This window comes from Hibiscus syriacus, unplaced genomic scaffold (assembly GCF_006381635.1).
Source record: "Hibiscus syriacus cultivar Baekdansim isolate YM2019G1 unplaced genomic scaffold, ASM638163v2 tig00110236_pilon, whole genome shotgun sequence".
NCBI classification, from domain to species: domain Eukaryota; kingdom Viridiplantae; phylum Streptophyta; class Magnoliopsida; order Malvales; family Malvaceae; genus Hibiscus; species Hibiscus syriacus.
The window spans coordinates 1,463,751-1,474,603 of NW_024062640.1; the positions used below are offsets into that span (position 1 = coordinate 1,463,751).

Below are 10,853 nucleotides of genomic sequence, written 5' to 3' on the forward strand. Positions count from 1 at the left end.
TTAATAACACACGAGATAAATTCACCAAAGGCCCATAGATGAGTGCAACTTGTGTCGCTGCAGACCTTGTTTAGCAGTTTCATTGCAAGTTAGCCAGCATGATTCGAACCCCATGAACTGGGTTACACTTGCCACAAATAGCTACATGATTATCACCCGAATAAGAGTATTCTTAAGTAATAATTAGGATTTGGGGAGCGCTCTAGTTAGACGCGAAACCCAACAGGCTCATACCCTACTTAATGATTTAAAGTTTATAGTATAATTTAAGTGAAATATTTGAAGAGAGACAACCTTGTGGTTCTTTGATTTCCAAGCCAGTGTTGCATATGAACTCCAATGGCATCCAAGTAAGTGCTGCTCCTCCCATGGAACCCCACCACCTTTCCCTCTGTCACGGTTGAAGTGAAAAACGTACCTTTCTCCTCACCAAATGGACCATACTTCCCTCTACTCGTGTATAACGTTAACGACGTTACCACTTTCCGCTTCTCCTCATTGTCTATGCACCCATAATATCCTGACACGCAATTCACTACCTCGTTTGGGTAGTCTAATTTTACCCGATTTGTGGTGGTTCCTTCATGACCTCCATGTTTTGTAGACCACACAGATTGTCCATTTCGATCGTACTCTATCTGGATTGAGCAAATAGCTTCAGATTTGGTTATATATATTTGCCTAATCCCAGAATATACTCCATCATCCCATGGTCTTCCTCCATCTCCTCCCCAAGGACCTGGTCCCCGTGGTGCTGATTCTTTTACCACACTACAAGCAACCTGGCCAAATTCAATCCAAATTACATCTATGTATACATTTTGTTTTGGAGACATTTAGAATGAAACATACAAGAACCCATTAAGCAACATCAATGGTTAAAGAGATTGTTGTTTTCCCTAAAGATATCGGGTTCGGGCAATTACGTTTGTTGGTTGCGCACGCGAGTTGTCAATGAGTAAAAAAGATTTTAAACAAATACTACCTTATAATCAACCCCAAACTATTCAAAAAGTATGAATTACCTCTTCTTCAGGTCCTCGCTTTGCTAGTACTAGCTTGTTAGACCATGGAGAATTATCAATCTCGGCTATACTCTTTTCACTGTGGATGATTGCTTGGGACAAAGGTGGCTTTGGAGGTGGTATTTTGGCTTCCATTACGTGCACACCAACGGCATCCAGGAACAAACCTTCACTGCCATGGAATCCAACAATCTTGCCTTCATTCATCTTGTTGGAGAAAGAGGGTCCTTGTTCATCTCCATATGGCCCATGCTTTCCTTTGTTGGTGTAGAACGTTAGTGACTTGATTACATTACGCCCCACGTACATTAATGGCCCAAAGGTCCCCGTGATGTGTGTCAAAATTTCTGATGGATAATCAAAGATTATCTGCGGAGAATGCAACAAGTAAATTTTGTTGAAATACCAGCAATGTTGAGTTTAATCTTTATAAGAAAAGCTACACTCATACCCTGTCGGTTTTGAATCCTCCGGTGCCTCCATGTTTGCTTCCCCATACTGCTTGTCCGTCGCGATCGTAACAAACCTTCATCGAAACAATTCCGACATTGCGTGACAATATGATTTGCCTAACACCGGTATAGGTTCCATCATCGAACTTGGTTCCACCATTGCCACCCCAGGGTCCATAAGTTATCTCTCCTTCCTGTGCTTTTGAGGGTACCTTCTCTAGAGTCCTAAATGAAACCTTGAGCATGCAAGAAACAAAGAACAAAAAATTGCATCATATGTAACATAAAAGTGAAATCAACTTCTCATTTTACACCCGTCAACTCGGTGAATGATATTGGTTTTGGATAAGGTTAATGTACATCGATCCATTCGGATTTTGAGTTCAGATATTTCGAGTTATCAATATGGAATTCTGGGTTGGTTTAAAATCGTTTGAATAATTATTTATTATGAGTAGGAAGTTAACATTCGATAAATTCAAGTTAAAAAATTTCGAGTTAATGAAGTTGATGAATTTTATTTTATTACTTAAATTTTATTTGAAATTTTTTCGAGTAGAGTAGAGTTTATAAAATTCGAGTTGAATCGAGTTGTTCAAGTTTCTGTTTAAATTTAATTGCAAATATTTATAATATTATGCTACTATTTTATTCCAATTTAAACGATTTTTCTATAACCATATACAATAATATATATATTTATATTTTTTCATATGTGATATACATATATTATACCAAGACGAGAGACTCGACTCAAACTTGAAAATCAATCTACAAATTACTAAAAATTTTGAGTTATTCAATTTCTATTTTATAACTCGACTTGAATTTAAAAAAATGTAATATTTTAGTCGAATAAAAAATATCATTTTTTAGGTCAAGTCGAGTTTTGCTCACCCCTCATTGTTTGTCAATTTGGGTCAATAATATTTTAAAACAAAACAATTGATTAGGTTAAGCTAAGGATGAGTAAAACTTAACTAAACCTGACGATAAAAAAACTCGTAATTTCATAAACGCGACTTGACTCAAAAATTTCAAATTCGAAATGAATTATAAAGTAAAACTCGAATAACTCAAAAAGTTTATTAGTTAATAGATTGGTTTTCAAGTTGAGTCTCTCGACTCTGTATGGTATATGTATATTGCATATAAAAATATATGAAAAAATATATATGCATAGCGTATATGGTTATAGAAAACTATTTAAATTGGAATAAAATAACATCGTAACATTATAAATATTTGTAATTAAATTTAAATAAAAACTCAAATAACTTGACTTCAAATTTAAATTATAAAATATGACTTATCAACTATACTAATAAAAAATTTATTAACTCGACTCAATTGAATAATCGTATGGGTTAAGCAGGGTTGAATTGTTAGTGTAAAATTGACTGATGTTCTTACCTTAGTTTTGGTTTCTGCATCGCTGGAATCATCGGAGCTACTAGAAGTTAGGGTAGGGGGAGCCTTTGGCAAGGAATTCCCAAAAGAACCCCTTTGTCTAACAGCAAGAAATATATCATAGCCTTGTACACCACTTCCTTGCTTCACCGAAAACCCATCTTTGTCTCCTCCATTAGAAACGAAGCTCTGGGCATGGGTGATACTCCTGCAGGGATTCAGCTTAATAACAGGCTTCGAATAAACTCCAATCGCGTCCAAATACACACCACCCCTCCCATGAAATCCCACAATCTTTCCCCTGCTCATCGAGAACCTACTCCCTTGCTCCATACCATAGGGTCCATACGCTTTCCTGTTGCTTTGCAGAGTAATCGATCGAACCATAAGGGGTCCCCTTTCGTTTAGGGTGCCGCAGTATCCGTGGATGGAAGTAAGAAACTCATCTGGGTAATCAAGTTTGACCTAAAACAATGAAAATATCAGTTTTTTGAGTTTGAAGTAGATTTGCCGATTTGGTATTTCAAAAGCTAACCTTATCTGTCTTGGAGCCTCCATCACCACCATGCTTCCTTGACCAGATAGAGGTCCCTTTGTTATCATATTCTATTTGGATCAAGTCGATCCCGGTTCCATGAGCGATCAATAATTGCCTTACCGTCGAGTGGATTCCGTCGTCCCAATGAGACCCTCCTTGGCCTCCCCATGGACCGAATGGTGCCGGTTTCTCGTCGTCCTCGAGACTCTGAAAACATTGTGGCATAGGAGAATTAATGATCAATAAACTGAAAAAACTAATAATAGAAGAAGATTACTGGTTACTTACCATTAATCCTGGAGCGAAGAGCAGGCAATTTGGTTTAGAATGACAATGATTATGAAGCAAAAACGAATGTAGTTTTAAAACTGTGACGAAGAAGCTTATTCTGTGTTCCACTTGGAAGGGAATCGATTCAAAGGAAAATGAAGGGAATCAACGTGATTTGAATCCACGGCTCATGTGAAACAAAATGTTGTTTTCAAGCGGTTCGGCTGTAGACGATGAAGCAAGTGAACTCACGTCATTGATCCTTGTTTTATTTTGCGTTTTCTATTTCGTGCATGTCAAAATAAGATGGAATTATGCGTTATCTTCGATCTTACTCAAATAGCTGGATCTCACTACTCTCTTCAAATTCCATTTCTTCTCTCTGGGAACTGTGGGAAAATAGAGGCATAGGATACTTGCTGAGGCCCATTATGAAGCCTTTCCTGGTTCCTTTCTTCAAGCGAATTTATTCTTGTCAATTTTATTTATTCTTTTAGATTTACAATATTATAAAAGTAAAAAAAATGACAAGTTTAAACATAAAATTTTAACATACTAACCAGATTAAAATCAATTTAGCTAAATTAGTAGTTTTTTTATTGCAATAAAAAATTATCTTAAATTTTGAATTTATTTTATTTTATATAATTATTTGAATATTTTAAGATTTTCATCCATATATAAAAAAATTATGTTATTAATATAAGTTTGTTTATTCTAAAAACATTTATAGATTCGCTATTAATTATGATTGATTTTGAAAATATATGTAAAAATAAATTTGAAAATTAGAAAAACCAGTCGGCCAAAACTCTTTAGTAATGAAGGAGTAGGGCTGTAAAAGAGTCAAGTCGAGCTCGAAAACTCTTGAGATTAAAACTATTAAGCTCGATTCTAACCAGAAGTAAAAATATTGAAGTTTGATTTGACTCGAAAGCTCGTGAACTTAAAATTCCCAAGCTCCACTCAAAATAAAAAAGTAAAGCTCGACTCAAACTAAAACTCGAACCTTAAGTACATAAAATCCTTATTTATACTTTTTTTTAAAACAACACATAAATGTTAGTAATAATATTAATAATTTGATTTTAAAATTTTAATATATTATTATCGTGAGCTTTTCGAATTGAGTATCAAACAATTCACTTTGATTCATTAAGAATTCGAGTCAAACTCATTTAGTTCGAGTGTTAATGAAATTTCACTTAAATTATTATTGAATAATTTATTGTCTATCTAATCTCATTTGCCACGTTTGTGATTATAGCCGGGGAAAAGCAAACCCTAATTGAAACGGAAGATCCGCATCTCTCAAAATTAGGTCACGTGATCCAAGAACCGCGGTAAGCGGTAAGCGGTAAGCGGTATTTGTTAATTGTGTAGCATGCACCGACGTAAACGGAACAGAGATCCAGGGGCACACAAATTGTTGACATAAATGTTAGAGAAACAAATGACACATCGACGGCGCTCCTTTTCTATTCACTCTTGACTCTAATGTTGGATTTCAATTAATTTCATCGTTTGCAGAAGGTGTTGCAAAGACAAGGAAAATAGTCCTCCTTTTCTCAATCTTGTAAGCTCTGCAATTCCTAGCAAACCAACAGTTTACCTTCAAACTACAAAATTTTCATTTAGTTACTCTGATTTAGTTGTTTGTCCATTAGACTACTTTGGAGGTGGCACATATCTTTAGTTTCTTTAGTTACTGTTCAAATCTAAATTTCTATTATTATTATTATTATTATTATTATTATTATTATTATTATTATTATCGTACAAAACTACTGATTTTTTTCATATGCTTGTTTCATACTTAACACTTTAGGAGTCGGCTGTCTAGTGTAATGGTCAAGCTTCAAGGACTTGTTTCTTTTTTTCATATGCTGATCCTTGATCATTTTGCTTCATACAGATTATAGAGAACGTGATTCGACCCAAACATTCATTCTCCATGAGACACAAGCAAACCATCATGTAGTATTGTTTATTAGATTGCATAAGTGGGAAGCATGAAAATACACATTCAGTTAGTTTGCTTTTCTGTTTCTTGTTTATGTAATACATATATGTATACATTTGATTATATATTGTGATATTAATGATTTTCACCCTTTTTAGTTTCAAATGACTTGTTTTATTCAAATATCTGGAATATATGCTTTGATGATTCCTGTGGGTGCAGAATAGTGTTTTAAGCTACTCATGCAGGTGCTACTAATTGTGTCTTTTGCGCCACAAATGATGGACACAGGGATTCAAACTGCGGTTGCGGCCACATTTTCGGTTGCGTTGTGTTTATCGCGGTCGCGGACGTAACAGATGCTATAGTGGTCACTGCGAGTATTGTGGACATGAATATTTTTTAAATTCGCACAACTTATTATAAAATATAGTAATTATAATTATAGAAAATCATTTTTTAGAGTATTTTGTAACACTTTTAGACTTTTATTAATACATAAACACAATTTTTATCATCATTAATTATTTTTGTATTTATTTATAAATTTCTTAAGAATATTATATCAACTCATAACAAATAAAAAATAGAAAATATTGAGTTCAACATAAAATAGGGCTGCATAAAGTTTTCAATGCAACAATTGGGTGTTACTATAGAAATAATTTTTTATTGAAATCTTAAAACTACAAAAGAGCGAATTACTTACCTATCTTTGGAAAGACGCGACCTAAAATATTACAAACAACATAATATTTTAGGTTACGCACAACTTAAAATGTTTTTTCTTACTTTTTCTTAAAATGTTAACTTTTCTTTACTTTTTTCTGGATGCAAATCTTCTTCGTAATATTTTAGGTTGCAACAAAAATGTTACATTTTTCATAATATTTCAAGTTGAACCGAAAATGTTAAAAAAATATGATCTTTTAAATTGCGCGTAACCTAAAATGTTATGTTGTTTATAATATTTTAGGTCACACTTTATAATATTTTAGGTCACGTATTTCTTTAACCTTATATTACGCTACCTATCCCAAAACTCCTCCAAGAGTAGCCCAATAGCCCAAACATGGAGACCTAATTTTTCTTTCTACGCCCCAGGGATTTCCCGAACATTTAAAACAATGGAAGATTGGGATAAAAAAAATCTTTACTTTAATAATTTTTAATTATTCATAATACATACATTCTACATATATATATATATATATATATATTACTCAAATTCAAAAGCTCTATAAAAATCATATTTTTTTACCTTTAAAATTTACTTTTTGGAGTTATTTTATAAATAAAAAAATGATCTAAAACATTTAAATTATTAATTCGAGTTATAAATCTCAATTAATATTTAGATTTGATTTATATTTAAGTTTTTGGAATTTTTTATTAATATATTATATGTTTACTAAGAAATATAATGGTTTAATAATTAAATTATAAAAAAAAAATATTTTAATTATCTAAACGTTCTTAAGTTATATTACTAAATTGAAATGATGTTTTATTGAAATAGTAGTGCCTTAAAAGTTGAGTGGCCATTTAGGCAATTTACCCTAAAACAAAGTAAGTTATATATTTTGCTCCTTTTTACATGTAAATAAATAGCCCTATTTCCCACCTATATTGAAACCCTAATTTTCATCAGCCTTCCTCCTTAAATCCACCCACCACTTCGACCACTACCACTACCACCCATGCCCTTAAACCTTAAACCTAAAATAGATCCGAAAGCAGTGAAATCGAACTTGGTCCTTATCCTAGACTTCGGATCTCAATACACCCATCTCGTGGCCTTATTCTTCTTTAGATGAAAGCTTAAATAAATAATTAGAGGAATTACAGAAACAGCTTGGAAAGAAACAGAGATTTGAAGCAACAATTAGAGGAATTACAGAATCAAACTTGATGTTTGGTATTGTAACGAGGATTAACGGGAAAAACAGTCCGTTATAGCCGTGATCGACCAATACCCGTTAAATTGCGACCGTTATCGGCCGTTATGGGTGTGATTCCGTTTCACACCATGATTTCGGCTGATATTGGTAACGGGACCCGCCAATACCGTGATATAACAACCGTTATACCGTTACACGACCATTTTTTTGAATCCCTGGATGGACACATTTATGGCGTTTGTAAAGGAAAACGCCACTAAATACTTAATCAGTAGAGACATTTGTAAAATAGTCAATAACGACATTTATGATAAAATGCCACTATATATCACAACATATAGCGGCGTTTAAGTAAAAACTGCCACTAAAGATAAGCTAATTAGCGGCGTTTATATTCAAAATACCACTATATATCTTGACCTTTTGCGGCGTTTGAGAACAAATGCCGCTATATGTCGCGACCTTTTTGCTGTTTTTGTTCCCAAAACGCCGCTATATGTTGTGACCTTTTGCGGCATTTTATGTCCACAAACGCTGCTAACTATTGCGACGCTTGTTATTCCATCGCTTTTCGCGACACTTTTACAAGTGTCAGGAGAGTTTTTAACGTCACTTAAAAACATCACTAAAAACTTATTTTGCTGTATAGTGTTGTGTACACATTGGTTTTATTTTTAAATCTTGCAGCTTAAAAAAAAGATGAATTCTAACATATGGTTTCCCTTTGTTATGATTACAGGTGAGGAATGAGAAGATAGGTGATAGAATCACAACATTGCAGCAGCTGGTTTCACCTTTTGGCAAGATTCCCAACTATGACTTTACTTATCATTTACCCTAAAATGATCAATGCAATGGGAGAATTATGGGCATTTGGCTATGTTGCAGATAGATACGGCATCAATGCTGCATGAAGCAATGGGTTATTTCCGGTTCCTGCAAAAGAAGAATGGAAAAAAAAGATAAACTTTTTGTTATTTAATTTTTTCCTTAAATGTTGCTCAAAAGCTTTGGAAAGTCAAGTGTGTGGGAAAATATTGCCACATCACCAGTTTAATGTGCCACATCAACATTTCATTACCTATAGTAACGAATACTAACATATGTTAATATTGAGTGACCAGTTTGTAACCAATCAATAACGTTAGTGACTGATTTGTAACTTTTGAAACATCAATGGGAAAAACGAAACATACCTCAAATATTAGTGATCATCTGTGTAGTTTACCCATTTTTTATTGGAACTTGTTATGTGGATTGGACGAGTTTCATGACATATAAAAATAGTGACGGGACTTCGAAAAAGTTTGGTGTGGCCAACTTTAATTTTTTTTTAAATAATTCAAAGGTTTAAATTAATTTTTTAAGAATTATGAAGGGTTTAGTTTGCATTTTTTAAAAAAAATTAGGATCTAAATTAAAATTTTTAAATTTTGAGATGGTTAATGAGAACTTTTAAATATTATGGGAGCTAGTTTAATTAAGAACATTAAAAAAATTAAAGTTTAATATGATTTTTTTTAAAAATTAGGGGTTAAATTATTATTTTTTTTAAAAAAATTTAAGGGTCTAAATTATAATTTTTTTAATTTCGGGGGCATTGCCTCCACTAGTCCTTATGTTTCGCCCCTGTATAAAAATTTGGATCATGAAATTCGTTATACTCACGTGACAAATTATAATAAAAAATTATATTTTATAAAAGTTGTTATACTCATGTGACAAATTCTAATAAAAATTATATTTTATAAAACTCATTATACATAAGATTACAAGTTCTTAATCCACTGTTGATCCCTAAATAATTTCCCAAAAATCATATCTCCAAAAATAATTTTAACATGAGGATTATTCTACTAAATTTACCACCGGGATGCCATTCAATTTCAATATTGAAAGTAATTTTCTTTATATATAGTCTACCTTTAATCTTAAAATCTTAACTAATTAGATTCAATTGAAAAGATATTTCGCATCCAAATTCGGTCAAATTTAAAACTGCCAAGAATATTCGTTAGCACTGTGTTAATTGTGCCAGTGCTAAATACATAAAAAATTCCTTAATTTTGTCAACGAAACTAATCAATTTTCATCATTGTTTGTTTTGCAAGATATATGATTTAATTTTAAATATAAAAATAATGAAAAAAATGCTAATTCCAAGGTTTTTGTTTACCTTTTTTGATTTTGAAATTCATCATTATTGGGGGATAGTAATATATGCAAATGTTCTTTGTCTTATTTTTTTTTGGTAAGAAAATGAAAACTACCTAATTACTTAAACCTAATTGCATTCTTCAATCACGAGTTGGCTTATATCAGCAGGAGGCTCCTGTAAGATTCTGGTTTGGCTATCTTCGAAATTGACGCTTCTTGCTAGTTTATCAGCAATTTTATTCCCTTCTCTTCAGACATGTTGCAATCTGACGTTCCAATCCCGGTTTATCAGTTCCCTTATGTACGGTATTATGGTAATATTTCCTTCTTTGTTTGTGCTATTCTTCAGTGTCTGTATTGCTTCGAGGCTATCTACTTCAACTATGAGTTGTTGGATTCCTTGTTCCCATGCACATCTTAGCCCTGTATATACTCTCCATAATTCTGCTTCCATTGTAGAACATATTCCTATGAATTTTTTGAAGCCGATCCTCCATTTTCCATTCAAATATCTGATTACTCCTCCACATGCTGCTTTTCCATCTGTATTTCTACGGGCTGCATCTGTATTAAGTTTTTCCCATCCCTCTGATGGAGGTAGCCAAACTGTTGGACCAACCAATTCAATTGGCTGTGATTTGTTTGCCTGGTCTCTTTCTCTATTTGCATTGTTTATTGAGTTTGTCATCCTGCGGCTTCGTTCTAATATTCCTGTGTTATCTTCCATAGGATTGTTGAAGACAATCGAATTCCTCATGATCCATATGTTCCATAATACCGATCCGAATAGGATTTCCCAATCTTTACTTTCTTTAGCAAACATGCTTGGTCTTGTTAAATTCACTTCAACCCAATTCTTTATGTCCATTGTTAGGAAGTTCTGTAATCTCTCGTTTTTCACCAGTGTTGTCCAAATAGGGGTCACGGTAATGCAGTGTCAAAAAAATATGGTTAATATCCTCTGTTTGTGTCACACAGATTGGGTAATTACCATCAATTGTAAGATGTCGTCGAAGTCTTTCTGCATTTATCTGAATTTTACCTTTGCAGACTAGCCATAGGAATGTTTTCAGCTTTTGTGTTCCTTTGTATGCGTGAATTACCTTCCATATAGGTTCTTGAGTATCTTCCCTTTGT

The 10,853-nt window shown here is 33.1% G+C and overlaps 1 protein-coding gene across 1 annotated transcript; it reads right to left on the minus strand.

The window, feature by feature from the left end:
* Positions 1-54: 54 nt before the first annotated feature.
* LOC120114606 (jacalin-related lectin 3-like) lies at positions 55-3,763 on the minus strand. The gene is made up of 6 exons (XM_039135459.1): positions 3,714-3,763; positions 3,423-3,632; positions 2,891-3,352; positions 1,477-1,713; positions 1,026-1,394; positions 55-782 (listed from the first exon to the last, which is right to left on the minus strand). Exons 1-6 carry the CDS (start codon positions 3,714-3,716, stop codon positions 267-269), a joined length of 1,797 nt encoding a protein of 598 aa, XP_038991390.1. The 5' UTR covers positions 3,717-3,763; the 3' UTR covers positions 55-266.
* Positions 3,764-10,853: the final 7,090 nt, after the last annotated feature.